The sequence below is a fragment of the Callospermophilus lateralis genome, chromosome 2 (genome assembly GCF_048772815.1).
Source record: "Callospermophilus lateralis isolate mCalLat2 chromosome 2, mCalLat2.hap1, whole genome shotgun sequence".
NCBI lineage: Eukaryota > Metazoa > Chordata > Mammalia > Rodentia > Sciuridae > Callospermophilus > Callospermophilus lateralis.
In genome coordinates, this window is record NC_135306.1 from 161505575 (window position 1) to 161528958 (window position 23384).

Genomic DNA, 23384 nt, shown 5'->3' on the forward strand with positions numbered 1-23384 from the left:
TGGCCAGAGGAAGCTCCTCTCCACTTAGGTCTAGAATGAAAGTCAGAATATGCTCCTCAGTGCAATTCACATGGGGAAGAGGAGGGCTGTCACCATTTGTTTAGCACCCTGTATTAGTTTTCATAACTTGGCTTTCAGAAACAACACCAGACAAACAAGAAAGCATTAGGGCACGCATCACCATTTAGAAACATGCAGATTCCAGTAGGGGCCAATCTAGGAAGGCAAAAACCCTTGGAAGGAGTATGCTGCCCTTCCCCAGGACAGCATGGTCTCCTTCCACCCTCAGCTGCCAGTCCCTATAAGGAAAGTGAATCTTGACTGGTTGTAACTTGAGAATTCACCAGGCCCAGATTGGTAGACCCTATGACCCAGCCTTCAAGTGAGGGGCCACATTCCACCACCTGCTTTTTGTGCTCTGGACATCCCCTCCCCCACACAAGGGCCTGTATTTAACAATTCAGTAGCCTGCTCAGAACATCAGCTTACGGAGGTATGAATAAGCAGGGTTGTTTTCCTGACAACTGTACCAACTTCTGTGAAATGCAGTTTCCCACGGAAAGATGGGCTCACATCAAAGTCTCAGTGCAATCCAGTAATATAGGTCACTGCATTAAGACAATCGGATTGGAAAAGTGTCAGTGGTTTGATTGAAGGCTCCCCACACCCCCACAAGGTGCCCACTAGCTGTGTGGCTTCCTGCTGGGAGCAGGGAGGGGTGTTTGTGTGGTCAGCCTCTCCTTTCCCCTTGATCTTCCTGCACCGAAGAGGTAGGAAGAGGGGAAGAGACATCTGCTTTCTTAAACAGTCTTCTGTCCTATTGGTGAGGTTGCTTGTCCCCTTTTGACTGGCCACTTAATCCTTGTAGACTGGAAGATAGATGTTCCATGGGTCCTGTCAGCAAAGAACTTGACTCTAAGCAACATTTGGTCTCTTATCAAATGACTGTTTTTGCCCAACCTTTGGGCAGTAGACCTTCCCTCTAATGGGCGTGTACCATTAACCCATGCTGCATGGGCCCTACCAGGTCTTCCACCCCAAATGTCATCCATCATTCTGACAGCACATTTCCCCTGTCTCTGGGAATTGTGCTGTCAGGATTCACTGGAGGTCCAATGGTGGTCCTTCCCTGCTACCAGGGTGCTATTCTGATTGCTGCTCCTTGCCTCCTGTGTGAGACAGGTGCCAGTCCCCAAGTCCTGCACAGCTTCCCATCTTTCAGCTGTCAGTAGCTCCATACAAGGTTTGAGAGTATGCCCTAAAGTTGCCCTCAGGTTTCAGCCAAGGGAACAGGTCTAGTATCTCCTTCCCTGGGGGAAGTCAGGGAGGGGAATCATCTGTTTGCCACACTGCAGCTCCCAAAAGCATACTTTACACCTGCTCTAGGCTTCTTCACACAGGACCACCATAGTACTGCTGCCACTATGGTGGCAGTTCTCAGCAAGCCCCAAGTGAAGGTGCCTCCCTCCCCAGCTGTTGACATAGAAATCCTACCTGGGTATCAAAAACTGCTCTTGAGGGTACAATGGCACACACCTGTAATCCCAGCACCTCAGGGGGCTGAGGCAGGAGGATCACAAGTTCAAGTCTGGCCTCAACAATTCAGCAAGAGCCTGTCTCAAAAAAAAAAAAAAAGTTTTTGAAGGAATAAATAAGCCACATTTTTTGGCAGTCTGGAGAGGCTGTGCAGAAATCCTTGCCCTTTCTCATCCTGCCCTCTCCCCTCACAGATAACAGGCCCTTCACTTCTTTTTCTCTTCAATCCCATCCTCTTGCCCTAAAACCCATTCTCAATTATGTGGGAATCCCCACAAACCCAGCTATTGGGGCTTTGTCCTGTCCTTGGGTGTCATGCATCATGCAAACAGCTCCTATATCAGGAATGCTCTGGCCTTCAACAACAGTCTAACAGCAGGTTTATCTGTAATAATAGAGATAAGGTTGAGACCAGAATTGGTTTGTTCCTCAACATCAAGGACTCAGACTCTCCACCTCTACTAGGCAGAACACTCTCCCCCAGATGCCTATGGCTTGATCTCTGGATCCTCTGAAGACTTGCATTCCAAGAGAGACTGCAGAGGTGATTAAGGTTAAGGGCCTTGCCATGGGAAGATTATTCTGCATTATCCAGGTAAATCCTTAAAAGTGAGAACCTTTCACTGCAACCAGAGTGACAGCACTCAAGATAGAGGGCCCTGATAGTGCTGGCTCTGAAGGACCATGAGCGAAGGAAGGTGAGCCACTGGTAAGGACTAACAGAAGCAAGGAAATGGATGGTCCCCAAGGGCCTTCAGGGAGGAATGCAGCCCACCAGATCACAGATCCCCAGACAGCTGCGGCAGAGCCAAATGCCACATCCTGAGCACTTGTCCTGGAAAGCAGGGAACAAGGGTAGGTAGGGCTGAAAAGGAGGGATGCTTCTTATTTGTCACTCTCCTTTAGTCCAAGGGAAAAATTTTTCCTAGAATTTCTTTGACAGCTTTGCCTTTCAATTACCTCACCCAGAATTGAGTCCTGAGACCATCCCTAGCTGGGACTAGCTGGCAGCAACTGGATACAGAAGAACAGGCAGTGAGATTCAAGAGCCACACTCCACTCCACACATGGCATTTAGAGCTGTGAGTAGACACCACATCTACACCCGATGATGCAAAGTCTCTCCTGTTCTATTTCAGTAGCTATGATAACCAAGTGGAGCAGGATTAAAACAACCTAAGAGTGCCAGGAGAAAAGGACCTAGTTTTATATCATTTACAGCTGCCTCTCTGGCACCTAATATAGCGCCCAACATGCGGTAGGTGCTCAACACATTACTGGTAGAAAGAAATCATTTTCAGCCTCTTCTGAAGCACAACGAGCTCACCTCACCTTCCAGCCACTGCAAATGACATTCAGTTTCCCCTCCCTGAGACTGCCCCTTCTTGCCTCCTTCCTTCTACCTGTGGCCTGGAATGCCTTTCCTGTCCCCTCTGGCATCCTGATACACTCTGACCATCTTTGGGAGCCAGTTCCCATGCCAACTCTCTAAGCCAAGTGCTCCACTAGGGCTCCTGCACACTCCAGTATCGGGTTGGCCCTTTTATGTCTGACTGCTTAGTTTGGCTGTGTACACTCTCATCCTTAGACTGTGAGACATTGAGAGTGAGGGCTGTCTGCGTCAACCTGGCACACCCAGCACATCACTGCAGCTGTCTCTGGGTGGGCGTAGCACAGACCTGCTGATCAGTATGCAACATGGAGAGTGATCCCATTGATTTTTGACACTGAATAGGGAATAGCTCTGTGTTTGAATAATCAGTGTATTGTGGACATACTATATTAGATGCTGTTTTTATCAGACTTTTGAATCTTTGGGTAACTCCATTTTTTCATCCATCAAATAAAATACATGTGGGATTCATTGAAGAGGAAAACAGTTGATACAGATGGAATGCCTAATCTGGCGCCCGTCACCCTGGTGACCTAACCGTACTATAGTGGCTTCGTTACAGTCCTTGAAGATCTAGTTGCTGCAGTCTGCTATGGAGGGGTGTCCTTCAAAGGTCCATGTGCTAAAAAGGCTTGGTCCCAGCATGGTACTGTTGGGAGGAAGTGGCACCTTTCATCTTTAGGAGGTGGAGCCTAGTGAGGACTTAGGTCACTGTTGTGGCAGGGCTGGGGGGGTTATGCTTTTAAAGGGGATTATGGGACTCCAGTCTCTTCTTCTCTCCAGCCATGGGATGAGCAGTTTGGCTTCACCACATGCTCCTACCATGAGGTGCTTTCTCTCTACAGATCCAAAGTCAAAGGATCAGGGAGGGACTGGAACTCTCAGGCATTTTGTTATAGTGACAAAAACCTCATTAGTCTGCATTTGATTACAGGAAGCTTCTAAGAAAAGACATCACCAGGCTCAGAGGCATATGCTTCTATTCCCAGTGACTTGGGAGATGGAGGCAGGAGGAGAATCTCAAGTTTGAGGCCAGCCTCAGTAATTTAGTGAGACCCTGTCTCAAAATTTTTTTTTTTTTTTTTTTTTTTTTTTTTTTTGGTAAAAGGTCTGGGGCTGTAGCTTAGTGGTAAAGTACCCCTGGGTTCAATCTCCAGGACCACACACACACACACTTATTCCATTTGTTCTTTCAGGAGACAGTGAAGCTCCTGAAAGAACACTTTTAATCCTAATTCTGATCCAGAAATGGTTAAGATTTCTAAAATATCTGGATCCTAAAGGAGGTGTGCTTCAGATGTCTGGAAAGTTTGCTTCTATGGAAGAAATCTGTTTTGTACAGGTCATTTCTATTTTATCGTTTATGGCTGAAATGGTTTTATATTTATTCAAAATCAGAAGAAAAAAATGAAGTCCAAGAACCACAGAAGTGTAATCGAAGTGATTTATACTGGATTTCTAAATGCAACATGTGTTTATACATAATTTAAAACTCAAAGAAAGCATGCTTATACAATCATGTGCAACTTTAGAATTTAATAACTCTGAACAAATACATGATGGAAACAATTCCTGGCACCTGAAAATATCATTTGTGGAATGACATCCAGTTCAGTGTTCTCAGTTTGAATATTACAACCATATTTCATAGAACCTGGCTTCGTTTTATTTGTTCCATGTGGTCAATAATGACCTTCAGCTGCTGCTAAGTGATTTTTCAAATTTCATTAATCATCTCTGCCCTACCATTATCTCAGTGTTTTCTGCAAGTTAACTTAAATACTATACCTTCAAAATGACTAATGCAAATGGCCACAGGGGGAATGTCCATGCCACTGGTCTCCACCAGTATGATGGCTACCCCACATTGCTATTTCTAATAAAATTTCAATCTTAAAGAGCTATCAGATGTGCCTCAAAAGAAAAAGATCTCATTCTCCTTCCTTTTGGAAGTACTGTTGGTGGCACTGAGTTTGGTGGGGGGTAGGGTAACTGGAAAAACACTGGGCTTGGAGTCACCCCTGGTGAAACCCCACTCTGGTCTTCACTAGCTGTGTGACTTGGGCAAGTAACTTGTGGTCTCTGAGTCTCCAAGATCCTTAAGAGATGAGAACAATGCTCCTACTCCACAGGCTGTGATGAGAGGGAGTCAGTCGGGGGGTGAGAATGCCGTCCTGATGCCCAGGTAGGAGCCGAGGGAAGCAGCCGAGTGGGTGAGCAGGTGAAGCGGGGCGAGCTGAGCATCCCTGCCACGGCTGCCTCTGCCCATGGAAAGATCTCCACACGAACGGCCGTTGTTGCGTTTTTGCCACGTGGATGTTTGCAAAAGCAGGGCGCCCTTCTCCACGCCTCCCCCAAACCCATCAAGGGCAGGCTCTACCTCATTTTTCACCTTTTCCCTTCCAACAGTTCTCAAATAGTGCCTGCCCACCCCTAGGGGCCCGGGGGCTGGGTTCTGCCCTCACCCTGCCAGGCCCGGTCTTTCTCAAGCACCAGATGGTGATGCATGGAGGGCAGCCGCGGGCAGCTGGACGAACGCACAGCACCTCATTCTGTTAAGCCAGAGGGAAAGTTTACTGGGGAGAAGACACGGGGGAAAGCCTGGCCAGCCCACACCTAGGGGACACACCTGGGGAAATAAATTAGCTATTTCTATTGCACGTCTACCCGCGAGACACGGGTTTGCATCTAAATCTCCTCTCCCCCCAGCAGCTCAGCAGCAGCAGGCTCCCCAAGCACCATCTCCTGGGTCAGGCTCCTCTCCAGGTCCTCCAGTTCCTGGCGTACCTCCTCCATGAAGCCACCATCTTCATACTCATCAGGAGCCTCCCTGGGCAGCAGGCTGTCCCCGTCTTGGCTGTGGCTACCAACGAAGGCTGGCTTACACACATACACCAGGCTGTGGCTGGGGAAAGACGGGGCTGGGACTTAGCCAAGATTCTCCCCACGCAGGCAAAGCTGGGCTCTAAGCATAGGGGTGCCTAGAAGGGAGGCCCTAGGCCGCCATTTCTATAGACCTTCCAGCCTCACCTACACACCACCTCTTCTTCAACAGCCTCCGCTTCATACCAACATCTTACTTGAAACCAGATGGCTAAAGGAAGGTCAACTGGGAGGCTGTCCTGAGGGGCAGCAACCCCACTCCAGCTGCAGGCTTGTTTTCCTGAGGCTGACTCTTGGGTTCAGCAGCCCAAGGACAGGCCCCAAGGATGACAGGGTTTGGGAGTTCCCAGCCACACAAGACCTCTCAGTCCCACACAAGACCTCTCAGTCTCCTCCAGGCAGGAGGCAGCCTAAGTGTAGCATGGTCTGACTCCATGCTCCCTGGGTTGTCTGCCCTGCCACCCTGGATTCTGTGGAAGAGGGGGTTGAATTGAGGCTCCTCAGAGGACAAGAAGGCATGCAGAGATATCATGTCTGAGCCCTGGTGCATCAGTCTCTCTGCAGCCTGACACTGCTGGTGCCCTCCACCTGGGTGCCCACTCCTCATTTCCTTCCTGCCCCTCTACCAGCACCCTCTCTTCCTGTCCATCGCCTGGGGAAATAAATTAGCTATTTCTATTGCACGTCCACTCGCAACTCGGGTTTGCATCTAAATCTCCGGGGCTCCCTCCTCAGCCCTCAACTTTTCTCCTCCATGCCCTCTTGTGGGTCATCCGCCTGTGAAGCTTCAGTCCTTGAGATGAGCCCCAAATCTGTGACCCAAGGACACCTCCAATTAAACCTGCCCTGCTGAGTCCACATCTCCCCAGGCAAAACCTCCTGCCCTTGAGTCCCCACTTCACCTATCTCAGCCCCTAAAGGGGGGACTCACCTGTGGGGCTGGCAGAGGAGGCCACTGGCACATGGGCATCGGTCCAAAGCTCCATCAGGCTCCAGCTCCCAGGTGATGAGGTCCAGGAGCCGGCTGGCCGGGTCATGGCAGAGCTCACCCTCCACGGGCAGGGGTGTGCACACGGGGAACAGCAGGCCTGGAACCAGCCAAGAGTAACCACAGGGAGGGACAGAGAGATGGGCCCCCAACCCCCCAAAGTGAACTTGGGATTGAAGAAGTGGAATGAGAGGGAACAAGATGGCAATATGGGTTCAGGAGGAGTGACAGGGAAGGACACAAGGGCACTGGCGGGGCAGGGTGTTGGGGGGTGTCTGCCTGGAATAAGTGAGCTGGGGTTTAGGGAACAAAATCTGGAGAAATTAAGTCTGGGTATAGCACCTACAAAGACCTGGGGTCAGGTCAAAGGGAAAAGGTTGTAGAGGTGGGGAGGGGGAGGAGGGGAGGGGACCATGAGGCCTTGTGAGTCCATCTGCTGTGGGAGGTGACAGAGCTACTGTGGATCCCAGGGAGTAACTCCATAAGGCAGCTCTTCTAGAAAACCACTGAAGCAGCAGGTCCTTGGAGGCCCTGTGGGGCTGGGGGAGGCAGAGCTGGGGAGATGGCTCAGGAGAGCTCTCGGCCACACTAGTGAGAGCAGAGGGAGCCTGAGCAGGCCTCACCTGGAAGAGACGCTGTGGATGGAAGCTGGGAGAGGGACAGGGCTAGTGCTCCTTCTAGGGCCTGGAGAGGGAGTGGGACGGGGAGGGGCTGCTGGAGTCCAGCCTATGTGGGGACACCCTCCTGCCCTGGGCTCATGCACCATGAAAGAATTTAATTTTCTAGGCATCAACAGGGTGGAAAAAAGGGTCTTCCCACTCAGGCTTAGATTGTGGGGCTGGGACACACTCCTGCCCAGGAGGCGGGACCCTGAGAAGGTATAGGGGACATGGTTGTGTCTCCAGCAGACCCCGGACAGGCGGAACTTGGGACAAGCTTCCTCTGCACCCAAAGGGGAGCCCACCCACCTCTTTGGAAGGCGCAGCACAGCCCAGGCTGGCAGTCCCTCTGGTTGTCACAGATGGTTCCATTGCCACCTCTGGTGGCCTTTTTGTTGCAGTGACCCCAGACGCAAAGTTGGTCTCCACAGCACTCACTGTCCCGGGTGCAGAGCTGCAGAGAGGTGGGGAAAAAACAAGTGTGATAGCTCATGGACCTTAGGAGCCTGGCCCAGCCTGGCCCAAAGATGCCACAGATACTCTCGCTAAAGGAGGAAGAGACAGAGTGCGGTCCTAGGTGGGTGGGCTTTAGTGTAAGTCAAGGAGGCCGGGGTGGGAGCCTGGCTGTCAAGACACGAGGGGTCGAAATGTTGGAAAAACAGCACCTAACGAGTCATGTGTGAGTCCTTCACAGCCTGAGAGTCTGCAAGGGACAGCTGAGTATCTTTGAGCCCCACCCAAGACTTGGGCCTTCCACTTTTCAATTAGGACCCTAGGTCAGGAAGGACGGCGGCTCCAGGCCTCCAGATGCAGGCAGCTGCAAGATTCCAATAAGCTGACCAAGCGCGAGGCCCAAGCCTGTAAGCCCAGATGGGGATGGCCAGGGGTGTCAGGGGCTTGGAGCCACACAGAGAATGGCAGCTGGGAGCAGTGTGGGGTCGGTGTGGTGTGCCTAGTGACGGGGGGTGGGCTGGGAGGTATCACAGCAGCTGCTTCACCACAGAAGGGCTGAGCAGGGTAATGAGAAAGGCTTTATTTTCCAAATCATCATGCTGTGTATTGGACAAGTGACAAGGGAGTCTGAGCCACAGCTTTGTCCAAAACTTCTGTGGGATGGAGGGGAGAGTGTCCTTTGCCTACCTAGTGTTTCTCGGTGGAACCTCCATTAGGGAAGAGCTTTGGCCTCCCTGCTCCTCCTCTGCCCTCTTCTGATCTGGGGGTGGGCTGCAAACCCAGGACAGAGAGCAGCTGCCTTTCCCCTGCCTGAGGGTGTTGCTTGTGTCTACTAGGGTGAGTCATCCCAGGAGAAGGGGTAGAGCCTCCTCCTTCCCCTTCGCTGCCATTCATGGGACACTGTGACCAGAGATCCTGGGTGGCCCAGGGGTGGCAGCAGGTTTGCAGATGGCTTCCTGCAATCCCAGACTGGTCACTTCCTGGTCATTCCAGAGTCAGCTCCTTTGGGATCCCTCTCCACCATCGAGGGAGCCTTTCGATGGTGGAAAGGGATCCCAAAGGAGCCCATCTGAGAGTCCCTGGGACCCCTGGCCGCCTCCCGCAGCTTCCCTGACCTTGTGTTGCAGGCCAGGAGACCTGGGCATCCTTACCATCTGCTGCTCCCGGCATGGCTGGCAGGTGTACTGGAAGCTAGCGAACTGGCAGTACCTGGAGGGCCCGCAGTCCTCGTCAATGATGCACTCCTGGGGAAGGCAGAGGGGGCCTCATCAGTGAGATGCAGGGCTGCGACCCACAGAGCCCAGGAAGGCTGGGATGAAACACGGGCCCTGGATGCTCAGGAAAGGCCTACAGGCCTCAGACACTCCTGAGCCTGCCGACTGCTCTTCCCCATCTCCCCTGGAACCAAGGATGCCACACCCGATTCACACGCTGTTGTGTGCAGTCTCCGCCCACACGCCCCGGGGCAGAGCTGAGACAGACTGGCCTTCCACCGGCAGCAGATGGGTCTAATAAAAGTGCTAATGAGTTCCAGGCCCAGGGGGCTGCACAGGAAGGGCTGGAGGCCAGGCCCAGCAGGCCCTATGCCTGTGAAGTGGAGCAGAGGCTGGGCCGCTGGCCTCCTGCCCTGGAGGCTGCAGCCCTGCCTGGGGAGCACTTGTGGTGCCCTGGGCCCAGGGTCCTGGCAAGAGGCAGAGGCAGCTGCCAGCTTGGACGTGAGAGGAGGAGGACTGGGGTCCCGCCTCCCAGGGCAGGAGCTTTCTCCTCATGACTGGCAACTCCCCGAGGTGGAGAGATGAAGGGGAGGAGGAGGAAGGATGCCTGTCTGCCCCTGAGTCAGGCTCTGGTCTCAACTTCAAAGCCTGGAAAGGAGGGCAGGAAAAGGGGGAATGTGATGACAAGAACAACCATCAACCCCCAGTGCAGGCTGGGCTCCACTGGGTGACTGTCCCAGCAGGTGGCAGATAGGCATTGCCTCCCTATGTTGCCAACTGGGAAAGGGAGGCACAGAGAGGCCAAGGGTTTCCCCCAGAGCACCCAGCTAGTGCAGGGTACAGGGACACTGCCCACCAGCAGCTCTTGAGCAGGGGGGCTCAGGGCTCGAGATGCAGCATCCAGAGGGCAGCAAGGTTCCCTAAGGCCTAGAATTCTGGGGCCCCAGCATGCCTTCTGGAAAGGCCTTGGCAGAGAGGAGGACCTCTGCCTCCCCTCAGTTTCAATATATCCTCCACCTGTAAGCAGGTAGGGAGTGCATCCTGGAGAAGCCTAACAGGCAGGCCTGGATCTAAGTGCCTGGAGCTGGTCCCCACCTCTGCACTGTGAGCCAAGGTAGTACTACCAATGGGTACGGGCAGGCTCTCTAGGTACCAGGGACCTAAGTATACGTGTAGACTGGGAATCAACAGAGAGGTTGTGGCCAAGTGGCCAAAGAAATGAAGCCCTATTATTGGGAAGGAGCTGTTGTCCTTGGTCCAGGCCTGGGTGTCCCTTGGCCAACACTGCAGAGACTAAAAAGACAGAGACTGAAATGATTGGGTGTTAGGATTTTTAACCCCAACAGTGATTTAATCCCCTGATAGAGATTAACTGAATGGTAACTGAGAGGTAGGGTGTGGGTGGAGGAGGTGGGCATTGGGGTGTGGCTTTGGGTATATATTTGTATCTGGAGAGTGGCGCCTCTCTCTCTGCCTCCTGGTCACCATGAGGTGAGCTGCACTCCTCGGCCGGCCACCCTCTCCTGCCATGATGTTCAGCTTCACCTGGAGCCCTGAGGATGGAGCCGGCCTTCTAAGGATGGGCTAAGACCTCGGAAACCTTGAGCCCTTAAATAAACTGTTCCTCCTCTACAGTTGTTCTGGTCAGATCCTTTAGTGGCAGCAGCAAAATAGCTGACTAGAACAGCCCCACTGGACACCATCTTCCCACAGCGCCTCTGGAGGACAGCAGGCAGCCAGAGCAAAGGCACCTATGTTACTGGCAGGTCCAAGTCACCACCTTGCACCAGACTCTGCTCACCAGGAGCTTCAGACTGACCCCCATATTGACTAACAAGCAATTCTTTACTGTGATTTTGAAAATAAGTCAAAAGAGAACACATTGCCTAATAGTCTAAAAATGACCTAAAATTACTCTTGGGCACATCTCCCTCAGGTCCCACTTTTCTCAGCCCAGTAGCTGCCACCAGTCCCCTTCCTGCCACTCTGGGACCGATGATCAATGTTGCAAGGTGCTGGCAGCTCAGCAACCAGGACTCTCCCCCCTAAACGGAGCAGGTGAGGCTTTGTTCCTGCCACTCTCTCAGCAAGCCTCAAATGTCAGGAATGACGCCATCGCTGTTTTTATTGCTGAGAAGCAGGCTTTGACGGGGGTGGCCCAAGTTAAGCGGCTGAGCTAGGTAGGAGCTGGCTGGACCCAGGACCCCGGGGTGGCAAGAGAAGTCCATGTGGCTGTAAATACAATCATCAGTTTCAGAACACAGATACCAAAATCCACAGATGCGCAAGTCCTTTATATAAAACAGCATAGAATTTGCATATAACCTACACATGTCCCCCTGAGCACTTTCAATCATCTCTAGATTACTTCCAGCACCTCATACAATGTGAATGCTCTGTAAATAAGTGGTTTACTGTCATGTTCAAGGAATCACACATGACAGGAAAAAAAGTCTTCACATGTTCAGTGCAAACACAATTTTTGAAAATGTTTTCCATCTGAGGTTAGTTGAATCTGCGGATGTGGAACCCAGGGATCCAGAGGGCTGAGTGTAGATCACAAGACATTCCTTGTCTCAGCCCACCACACCCTCCCTTACAGACCCAATGTAGGCAGCTCAGCAGGAAGCTTCCTGACATTTTCTCCAAGGCAGAACAGCAAGAGAATGGAGTAGGAAGGATGACATTTGGGAGGAAGGAAGGACCAACAGGCTTTGAAACCTTTTTATGAATCCAGCTATATTTTGAGGCTCTGGAGACAGAAAGGGGAAAATGAGAAAGTCCTTGCTCTTAAAGAATTCATAATTCAGGGCTGGGGCTGGGGCTCAGTGGTAGAGCGCTTGCCTGGCATGTGCGAGGTACTGGGTTCAATCCTCAGCACCACATAAAAATAAATAAAAGAAAGGTATTGTGGGGGCTGGGGATGTGGCTTAAGTGGTAGCGCGCTCGCCTGGCATGAGTGCGGCCCGGGTTCGATCCTCAGCACCACATACAAACAAAGATGTTGAAAACTAAAAAATAAATATAAAAAATATAAATAAATATAAAAAAATATCTCTCTCTCTCTCTCTCAAAAATATGTTGAGCTGTTTTCCAAACTACAGTGCAAATAATTATCTTTAAAAAAAAAAAGAAAGGTATTGTGTCCAATGAATTCATAATTCATCTGGCAAGGGGGTGGGAGGCAACACGGTAGAAAAGGAGACAAAGGGTACAAATAGAAAATTTATAGCAACAGAAATCTATGGATTGGATTTTTTTCTTTTCTTTTTGAAACCCAAGGGCACTTAATCACTGAGCCACATCTCCAGCCCCCTTTTTATATTTCATTTAGAGACAGGGTCTCACTGAGTTATTTAGGGCCTTGCTAAATTGCTGAGGCAGGGTTTGAACTCTTTTTGTCTCATCCTCCTGAGCCACAGGGATTATGGAATCTGTGGATGTTCTGGGGAAAGATGGAATTGAGGTTGCTAAATTTGAATTACAATCTGAACACAGGGACTGTATCCTAGGTTGTGCCTGATATTATAAAGGGCTTTAGACATGGGAAAAGGGGAGAGAAGAAGGATCAGTCAGTGTCAGACTGATGTCACGTGAAACGTCACAGGTGCTCCACTGGGTCACTGCTGGGTTTCCAGACAGAAAGGGGCATGGTCCAGAACAGAGTCTCCTCTACAGCTCCCCAAAAGAAATGCAGCTCTGCCCACCCTATGGGCTTATCCCAGTGAGACCAGGTTGGACTGCTGACGTACAGAAACGTAACATAATTAAGTCTGTATTGTTTTAGATCACCAAGGTTGTGGTAGTTTGTTACAGCATCAACAGGAACTAATATAATATCTAGGGTTGGTAGGGGTTTCAGGAAATGGGCATTTCCAGGTGCTTTGGAGGTAATCAATATTGAGCTAGATTTTTTAAAAAAAAATCTTGCAGGCAATTCATCAGCATCTATCAAAAATCTAATGCACACATCAAGGTAATTTTCCTTCCAGGTATGCATTCTAAGAAACACTTGTCCTCAATGCAAATATCTGAAAACAAAGATGTTTGAGGCCACACTGTTGTATTATTCATAATCCAGAACTAACAGAAATGATCAATGAAAGGGAACTGATTATTCCAGAGTCATTTGTATGGAGAAGTGTGTCCAGGTTGACCTTAAAATGAATGGAGTGGCCCTCTCTGCATAGTGATTTCTACAATATGTCAGAAAGTAAAGCACGCCCGTATTAGAATTACACAATCCCACTTTCTAAAAGCAGAATGGAATACCACATGTGTGCCTGTGTCCTGCACACCACCTGCCACAAAATGGGCACACAGAGGGCAAGTGCTGAATGGATGAGGCCACTTGCTGCCACTGTGGCAAACAGGGTGCAAACGCTCATCCCTAGCAATGATTTGGAAATCAAAGCAAAGAACATAGGCATTCCATTAAATTGGCTTCCTCTTCCCCCAAAATTCTTTGTGGATTTGGAACTCTCACTACAAACTATATGCTTCCTTTCCAGGTCTTTAATTGAAAACTATGAGCTAGGATCCTTCCTGTACCAATCCCCTGAGAATCTGCTGTTACAGTTACCCACATAGGATATGTACATGGCCATCCCAAGAACAGCTTCCTTTCCCCAGTGGGCCTCTGTGTGCAGCAAGGCATCCCCTGCAAAGCCACGGTGAAGTGATTCATTGTTTTCAAACAATGGAAAAATTGGGGGGCATGGAAGCTTGCCAGAGACCTCTGAAAAAATCGAAACACATTAAAGCAACTGGTTTCCTTAGCTGATATGTGTGTGAGACCTCCAGGAATGCCAGTAGCCTGCTTTCCCTCTAGAAAACCCCGTGTTTTGTTTTGAGCTAGCCCACCAGCCTGCCTGGGTGGATGCACAATGGTCCTTCCCGGCAGACCCTGGCAACACTTGGGAAGAATCCTGATCACATTAGAAATCCCAGGTGCACAAACTTTGAATCCTGGTTTTGCCCTTAAGAGCGGTATGACCCTGGGCTGCTGATTCTACCTCTAATACAAAAACAAGGCCGATAGCAGGAGCTATTTCCAGAGCTGTTGTGTTGAATTAGTGCTCTGTGAATGGTGACCATGGCAACAGACGGCTGCACCCTCCCTCACCCCTGATTCCCCGTCTGATTCCTTGGCACAGCCCCGCAGGGGCCCAGCTTGTCAGCAGAAAGGCAGGTCTAAAAAGGCAGGGGCCTGACGCCTCCTCAACAGCTCTACAGCTCTGTCCCTGTCAACGCTGGGGACTGAACAACTAGTCCTGACTTTTTCCCAGAGGGTGTCAAACAGGTGGGCAGCAGCCTGTGTGTACTCCCACAGGAGGAAAGTCCTGGGGCAGAGTGGCCTCTCACTGTAGAAAGACTGGCTTTTCCTCCTGTAGGTTGTTCCTAGGGGTCTCTCCCGAGGCCCCCTTAGCTGGAGGGGTAGGTCCCGCCTTTCTAGATATCTCCAATCCAAGGAAGACTGCAGGTCCTCAGACCTTAGCAGAACTGAGCAGGTGGGGGGGGGGGAGGACACGTGATGGGCACAGCTTAATAATCCAGGTTTTATTCAAAAGTTCCACTTCTTTTACCTGTGCTCAGGAGTGTGTCCACCTTTGAGCCAAGATACTAAATGGACCAGCACCCAGCGGGGCCCAGGCTGGCTGCAGAGCCCAGGTGAGAGGCCAGGGAGGCTCAGCCGCTTCCTCAGTCAATGCCAGGGTGGGGTCAGGGGCGAGGGGGCAGAGCTCTGCATTCAGTGTCTCAGGTTACATACAGTGAAGACCCCACAGGACCACCCACCTCTCAGGCCCCAGGACAGGAGGAGGGGCTCTACTCCACAGGGAGCCTGAGCTGAAGGCCCACCCCAAGGGCAGAACGTGGGGCTTCCCAGGAGCTGACTGCAGGGCGGGGAGGGTAGCACACTGAGCAGAGGCTACAACAGCCATCCGGCACAGCAGGGCCACGGGTTCCCACCAAGTGGCACAGATTCCCTCTGATCAGATGGACATGGCTATTGTCTCACCTCGCAGATGTAAAAACTGAGACTTCAGGTGAAGGATCTGCCCAGGCACCTGGCTTGTCAGAGGTGGCCCTGGGAGTCCCTAAAGACAGGCCCTTCCCATCTCTTCGGAGGAGATCTTCGCTTTGCTCTCCCTCCAGCGTGAACCAATGTCTTGCTCAGTCCCAGTTTAACAGAGCCTGCCTGGCCGGGCCCTGGGCTCCCCATATCCCCAGAGACAGAGGGCCAAGGCCACAGCCTCTGGGCGTTTGGGCCTACATGTCATTAAGGCTGGATGACAAAAGCCAGCCGCTTGGGTTTCAGGGCTACTCTACAGTCCCAGACACAAGGTCGGCCCAGCTCCTCCCTCCCTGACAGACGGCCCAGAAGCTGGTTATGGGGACTGCAGCCATTCCAAGGATGGTTTCTTTGTTGTCCCAGGGAAGGAGCTATATTTAGAAAGTTCAGAAGCCAGCCGGGAAGCGGGACTGGGAAGGCAGTGTGCATTTGGCAGGGACACTGGGCCTGGACACTGTACCGGTGCTTCAGCGCCATCGTGAAATAGTGGAAAATGGCAAAGGAGCCGTTCTGCGCTTTGGATTTTCCAGCTCGAGGTTTATCAGAGGAGGGAGGCTCCCAGGAAGCAGAAACAAATTTGGGGGAAATGGAGGGACCACAACAAATCCCTCCAGGTTTTCCGAGGCGTCTGTGTGGGGCCACCGGCTCAGGGCTTCTATGGGTCAATCTTGACTTTGCAGATGAGGAAACTGAGCCTCAGAGCCCAAGATCATTAGAGGAAGAAAAGCCAGGATTCAACACCAGTCCATCAGATGCCCAAGCACTCACTCTTTCCACTGCCCCTAAGGCCTTGAAATGCCCTGATATGGATTCTTGTCTCCCAAAATTCCTATTTTGAAATCCTACCCCCTGATACTTCAGATTGTGACCTTATTTGGAGACACGGTCATTGCAGGTACAATCAGTTACAATGAGGTCCAATAGGACTGTTGTCCTTGTAAAAAAATAAAATTTGGGAAAAGATATGCACAGACCGAAGACAAGGTAAAAGACCCAGAGAAAAGAAGGCATCTATAAGCCAAGGGGAGAGGCCTGGAAGACATCCTGCCCTCACAAGGAAACAACCTGCTAAAAACTTGATTTGGGGCTTCTGGCCTCCAGAACTGTGAGAGGATAAATTTCTGCTAAGAGACCAGTGTGTGGTGCTTTGTTACAGCAGCGCTAGCACACTAAGACACACTCATACATGCCCCCTTCCTTCCAAACAAGCCCATCACCTACATTTTCACACACATCCAGCTCTACTCCTGAGCATCCACCATCTTCTTGCTGGGACAGAGAACAGGCTAGTGGGGAACCACAGGCATATTCAAGATGCTGAGCCTTAGGGACAGAACAGTGTTCCCTGGTTGCGACCTCAGTCAATCAGGGAGCCCTATGCTTCAGCAGTGACTCAAGGTTTGGGTGGGGCTTGTTGTCTGTGGCTGGCCATTTCCTGGGGTGGGGGGGGGTAGTTCTAGGCCACAGTTGCTCTCAGGATGAGCTGATGGGATACAGGGGTGGACTGAATGAGGTCTAGATTCTCCCAGGACTGCGGGCAGCTGGGGTTGGGGGGCTGTCAGTGCCAACATCACAAGAGGTCAAGGAATGCACCTTTCCCCACTGGGACCCCACCCTTCCCCAGAAGTGCTGCACTCGCCCCACTGCTGCATGACACAAGTGTCCCTGGGGCCACATGGGAGTGACACCCAGGCCCCGGGCCTGGATTCAAATCTAGCTTCATTGACAAGCCAGATGATCCTGGGAAACCCCCGAGCACCTCTGCCTGGGTTCTGTTATCTGCAGAATGGGGACCCTCAGGAAGTTGTTGGGCATATTCAAAGAGATAATGTTCATGGTGCCTCCAGCCTCTGGGCTCCTAGAGTGCATCTCCACCTGCAGGGCTTAACTCCGGGTGGTAAGCCCAGGGCCGTCTCAGGAGGCTGCAACAACGGCGAGCCCCAGGTGGGCTGCCAGGCCTCACTCGGTGGAATGAACACTAAAGGCAGGAACACGGAGCTTGGGCCGGGCTCTCTCCCTCATCACCACACAGACTCCTGCTTCGTCCCAGAGCCCTCTGTTGTGGGGTGGAGAAAAAAGGGAGGGGGACAGTTGCACCTCACTGCAGGAGGGCCCAGACTGGCCAGCAGAACAAGGAGGACAAAGGGCAAGAAAACGTGACACAATTCAATCCACGCTGGAGGCTAGACCCCGTCCAGCATCCCCATCTCATCCTCGCACCATCTTATCTTCTAAAGTGAGTAAAAGAAGCCCCGCTTTCATACCCTCATCCATTACTGGTAGGATGCAATTTGGCGCGACCACTCTGGAAAGCAGTATGGAGATTCCTCAGAACACTTGGTATGGAATCACCACTTGACCCAGTTATCCCACTCCTCAGCATATACCCCAAGGAATTAAAATCAGCATATTACAGTGATTCAGCCCCATCAATGCTTATACAGCTTGGTTCACAATAGCTAAGCTATGGAACCAAACTAGGTGCCCTTTAACAGACGAATGTATAAAGAAAAGGTGGTACATATACACAATGGACTATTACTCAGCCATAAAAAAGAATGAAATTATGGTATCTGCAAGTAAATGGGTGGAACTGGAGAGTATCATGCTAAGTGAAATGAGCCAATCCCCAACCCCTCCCCCCACAAAAAAAAAACCCACAAAACGGCTGATGTTCTCTCTGATATATGGATGCTAACTTACAGTAGGGGCGGGAGAGGTCACCAGATCCGACAAGGAGAAGTGGGGGAAAGGGAGGGAGGATGGGAATGGGAAAGACAGTAGAAGGAATCCGACGTTACTTTCCCATGCTCACATATGAACACACAACCAGTGTAACTCCACATCATGTACAACCACAAGAATGGGAAGTTACACTCCATGTATGTATGATATGTCAAAATGCATTCTACTGTCATGCATAACTAAAAGGAACAAACAAAAAAAATTTAAAAAAAGAAGCCCCACTTTCAGACAAGGAAGCAGGCAGAGAGGCGAAGTTGCTTGCCAAGGTCGTGGGTGAGGGCAGAGCTCCACTTGACCCTAACCCAAGGCTCTCTGGAGATGAGGTCAGACTCTGGGGGATGGGTGGGCTGGGCTGGAGGCTCAGGCAGGGGACAGGAGGTGGCACGTGGGGCAGGAAGGAGCTCTGGAGCTCTCAGGGATGGGGCTGCCAACCCAGCCCACTGTGGGAAGGCAGGGTCCCCGAGGCTGACCCTGGAGCAAGGAGCCTGGAGGCCTAGAAAGGGTGCCCAGGAGGTGGTGGCCTCCCCTTTATTCTAGGAATTTCTAAGTCAGATTTCCCCCATTCCTGGGAGGTTTTTTTTTTGGACCTTCAGACAAAGCCAGCTCCGGGGGCCTGTTAACTGTACTCATGTCTGTGACACGGCCAGGCCCCGCAGTCTTTCCTAGATGCAGCACTGGAAACAGCCAGCACAGGGTGGCAGGCGCCCTCTCGAGGCTCCGGCCCACCCTGCGTGCAGAGGCCGCCCTGTGGAAACCCCAGGTGGGCGCTGGGAACTGAAGCTGTCATTGTCCTGAAGTGCCAGCCTCCACAGTAGCCTGGGCTGCTCCTACCCATTCTTTGTTCCCCAAGTATCACAGCCAGGGAAGAGAATGTGCCCCTCGGCTGGACTTAGGCAGCCTTGAGTGCCTGGTCACTTGGGAAATGCTCTTGAAGTCCTGCCCTCCTCCTCCTCCCCCTCTCCTCTGCCCCACAATACAGCACAATTCCCCGTTGGCTCCTCCACGGCCTCCTCTCTCATCGCTCAGGAAGCCCTTCAGGCCCAGGAGTCCGCAGGGCTGGGGAGCAACTCTTCCACAGAGAAGCTGTCACCCAAGCCAGGATCCTGTCCTGCTGCCAGGCCACAGAGGGCCGCCCCAGGCCCCCGGGGCTTCCCGGCATATTCTTGGAGCATGAGTGCTCAGTGCTCCCCACACCTGTCCAGGGTCCCAGCCTCAGGGTCAAAGCTGCACAGCCTCAGCCCCTACTCCAGAGGCACACGGTGGGGGAGCAGAGGACTGCTGTGCCCTGTGTGGGTCCGTCCTGCCCAGCACACCTAGCACACGGTCACACTCTGCATGAGGAAGAGCCGGCTGGGGGCAGATCTTCAGGTCCAAATGTGTGGGCCCTGCCCTGCGGCACCGCCAGCACCCACCAGACTTGGAGTAAGGAAGGACCCAGTCCTGCCCACCCCTGGCCCGACATCTTGTTTTGACCTACATGGATCGCCCCTTAGGTTGGGGGACTCAAATTAGGATTGCCAGGTTCCTCAAATAAAAATATCAGACACCCAGCGAAATTTGCATTTCAGGTAAGAAAAAATAAAAATAATACGTCAGTACAGTATTCCTTATTTTTTATATGGGGACAGACTTATATTAAAAATTATTTTAGTATCACACAGAATTTTACCTGCCGACCCAGGTAAATGGGAAGGTTCTGCAGGGATGTTTCTTAGAAGCCTTAGGCAGGAGGATGAGAAGGAGCCAGTGGCCACAGGAAGAAGGGTGGCCTCAAAAACAGCCATGAAACTGGTCAACGAGGACATCCAGGAGCCCCCTCCTGACCTTGGACCGTTGGCTAAGCAAAGACCACCCAGCATTCCAAGGGAGGAGGCCCAGAAGGGTTGTCCCACCCCTCTGCCACCCCAGGCACTGTCCTATACCTGGGGGGGGGGGGTTTGTTGCAGGTACAGCTTCTGTATTTGGAGAAAAGTTCTCGGATTCTATATGATGGCAGTGACTGTCATAAAGCAATCACAGTCACAGCAGCCAATATTTATACCATGCTTACTGTATGCCAGAGTGTAAACTTTAAAACAATCCATGGATACAATTCACTATTACTATTATTATTCCTTTTTGTTTTACAGATGAGAAAAGCTAAGTAACTTGCCCAAAGTTACACAGCTAGTGAGAGGTAGAGCTGAGAGGCCAACCCAGACCGGCTGGGTTCACCTCTAGATCAGATAGCCCAGAGGACCAGGGACCAGAGACATGCACCAGGCTGAGTGTCCCTGATGGTTTTGCCCTTCCCCAGCAGATCCTCTGTCCATGAACTTTTCAGTGTGGGGTAAAAAGAGCAGCCTCACAATTATCAAGGATGCAAGCAACAGCAAATACTGGTGAGGATGTGGGAATAGGCACACTCACACATTGCTGGTGGGACTGCAAACTGGTGCAACCACTCTGGAAAGCAGTATGGAGATTCCTCAGGAAACATGGCATGGAACCACCTTTTGACCCAGTTATACCACTCCTCCATTTATACCCAAAGGACTTAAAATCAGCTTACTACAGTGACACAGCCACATCATGTTTATAGCAACTCAATTCACAATAGCTAAACTATGGAACCAACCTAGGTGCCCCCCAACAGATGAACGAATAAAAAAATATGGCATATGTACTCAATGAAATATTATTCAGCCTTAAAGAAGAATAAGATGATGGCATTTGCTGATAAATGGATGGAGAGTTATCATGCTAAGTGAAATGAACCAATCCCCCCAAAAAACAAAGGTCAAATGTTCTCTCTGATATGCAGATGCTAAGTCACCATAAGGGGGCCAGGGAAGGAAAGAAGAGAAGTGCACTGGATTAGACAAAGGGGAAAGGGAAGGGAGCAGGGATGGGGATAGGAAAGACAGTAGAATGAACTGGACCTGAATACACGACCAGTGTAACTCCACAGCATGAACAACCACAGAACTGGGTTATACTCCATGTATATATGGTATGTCCAAACGCACCCTACCGTCATTCCGTGTGGGCCCCCAGGGGACTATGGGGACCCGGACCCTGTCTCTTTTTGCTTCCCAGCTGCCCGAGGTGAGTGGCCTTGCCCACTGCAGTCCCCATCACATGCTCTGCCTCATCACTGGCCCAGAGGTAACGGAGCCAAGCAAAGCCACGATCAAAATAAACCTTCCTGCTTGTAAGTTGCTCTTCACAGCAACAGAAGGCTCCCTACCACACAGGGGAAGGCACAGACTGTCCCCAGCGGCTCCAGTCTTCTCCCAGCTATCAGTGCCCCGCCCCCAGCCACACCAGCAGAGCAGGAGTGACGTCCCAGGCGCAGCCCCTCAGCCACTGGGGTTCTCTTCAGGCGCCGCAGGTCTGTTGGGTGCTGCGAGCCCGCGGGCCTCCAGCACAGCACAGAAGGCCACGCCCAGGGTGACCAAAGTTCCACAGGTGACTCCAGGAGAAAAGCTTCCGTAGCAGCAGCGAGAGCCAAGTTCTTGCCAGGTTTCCAGGAGCAGAATCTGGACCTGGGTCCCTGGAGAAAGTGCTGAGTGCCAGAGACAGCTGGCCTTGCCCCTTTTCTCCTCCACCCTCCTAGGGAGTGTCCCTGTCCCCACTGAGGCCAGCTCCTGCTAAGGGTGGAGCCTGGGGAGGGGTCTGGTGATGTGAGGGTCTGCCTTAGGCTCAGAAATAAGAGTGAGGTTTCCTTGCAGGTAGCAGAGAGCTTTGTGCCTCGCAAACACCCCCTAATCCCCAGGTCACATCCTCCCTCTCTCTCCACCAGGCTCCTTACCGCAGCCCCAATTATCATCCAAAACGCAAACCTGATTATGCACCTCCCTGGTCATAATTACTCTGAAAGCTGGGCCAGCTGAGGGGCCCTGGAGAAGGCTGAGGTTGGACTAATTCAATCAACACATAATTGGAGGAGGCAGGCCGCCTTCCAGGCCCTGGGAATAGTCAATCGGCATCTGTGATAGGGACATAATAAAATAATGTGACAGGAAGGAGCAAGTTAAAAACAGGCCTGTCCCCCAGTGACCAGGGAGGGGGGCCTGGAGTTCTGTCACTAGGGAACTCTCTGCCCTGACTGCACCAAACAGAGCCTGGAACCCATGAAGTGTCCTACAACAAGTTCATCCTCCCTTGACCATGATTCTCAGCTACCCAGAAACCTTCAGACCAGCCTTGCTTCTCAAGGATCCTGACACCACATAGAGTGTATCCCAGATGGGGTCTCAACATTCCTCCCTGGAAAAAGATGCTCCTCACCCCTGCAAATTGCGGGGCTCAAGGATCCTGGGCTCTAGAAAATTCATCAGTGCTCTGCGTCCCAATAAGACCTTCATTCTGAGGACGTCCTACTACCTACTCCACCAACCAGAACCCGGAGTTCAAACTCTGCATGGCCTACAAAGATTTCTAGGATCAGTTCCCAACCTGCTGTCCCTACAAGGTCTAGGTTTGAGCCCATGTCTCTAGAATCCCTTACCTGCCTCATCTGCTGATTCATTTCCAAGGAGCAGCTCCGGTGTCTCCTCCAATCTGAAACCTTCCCTGGTTCTCCCCAATGGGCAGCTGCACCTTTCTCCTTGGTGCTGCCCTGGCCTGCTGTATCCACCCGGGGGAAAGTTGGGGAAGAGAACAGTAAGTCAAAGGCCTGCAGGTATTTATAAGACTGGCCACAGCTCACACGGGGGAAGCCGACATCCAGGTTGGGAGGACTGGGAATGACTGTGCAATCTGAGGAGTGACCCTGTCCAGCAGCAGGGTCCTGACCTGTGGATGGTTGGTCCATGGCCTCTCTAGGCAACCCAAGGCAAGATGGGCTCCATCCCCAAAGCCCCCAGACCTTCCCTTGAACCACTGGCCCCTTCTCTTACCACAGCACTTACAGCCCCCGGCAATGGCCAGCATCTGACACAACAGGAGCCTCTAGGTGATTCCAGCCTTGGTCACGAGTCTCCCCTGGCTTCGGGTCGGAGGTTTCAGAGACAAACCAACCCAGGGTGCCTTGTCCAGATTCCTGACTTACAAAACCCAGGAGCACAATGAATGGGTGAGGTTTTGGGGTAACAGACAACCAGAACACAGTGCACCCCATCTTGCCCTTTGCTCGCCATCTTCCTTCGGGGGACGGTGATCTGGTGATCCCAGGGTTCCACAGGACTGTGGGTACCTAGGAGCAGGAGGCTGGGGAGAAGGCACCGGAACACAACAGGGCGAGTGACGTTCCCTCAGCACGCTCAGGCTCTCCTTCAGAGAGAGGAATCTGGTCCCACGCCTCCCTGCTTGGTCACTTTACCGAATCTGCTCCTCCACTTTGGCCCTCCTTGGCCTTCTTGGCTTCTCCGGAGACCACGCTAGTGGGATGCCATTTTCCCTGCCTCGTCACCTCCCCTCACTGTTCAGGATCAGGTGGAGCTAGGTGCCTCTGAAC

The 23384-nt window shown here is 51.8% G+C and overlaps 1 protein-coding gene across 1 annotated transcript in view; it reads right to left on the bottom strand.

Moving 5' to 3' along the window:
• Positions 1-5225: 5225 nt before the first annotated feature.
• The window catches only part of Dkk3 (dickkopf Wnt signaling pathway inhibitor 3), a 47015-nt gene continuing 28856 nt past the window's right edge, over positions 5226-23384 (bottom strand). Inside the window, exons 5-8 of the mRNA XM_076844212.1 lie at positions 9064-9156; positions 7769-7913; positions 6744-6900; positions 5226-5834 (exon numbers count right to left, since the gene is read on the bottom strand). Of these exons, the coding sequence (XP_076700327.1) occupies positions 5618-5834; positions 6744-6900; positions 7769-7913; positions 9064-9156 (612 nt within the window). The 3' untranslated portion in view covers positions 5226-5617. The remainder of the gene's footprint in view (positions 5835-6743; positions 6901-7768; positions 7914-9063; positions 9157-23384) is intronic.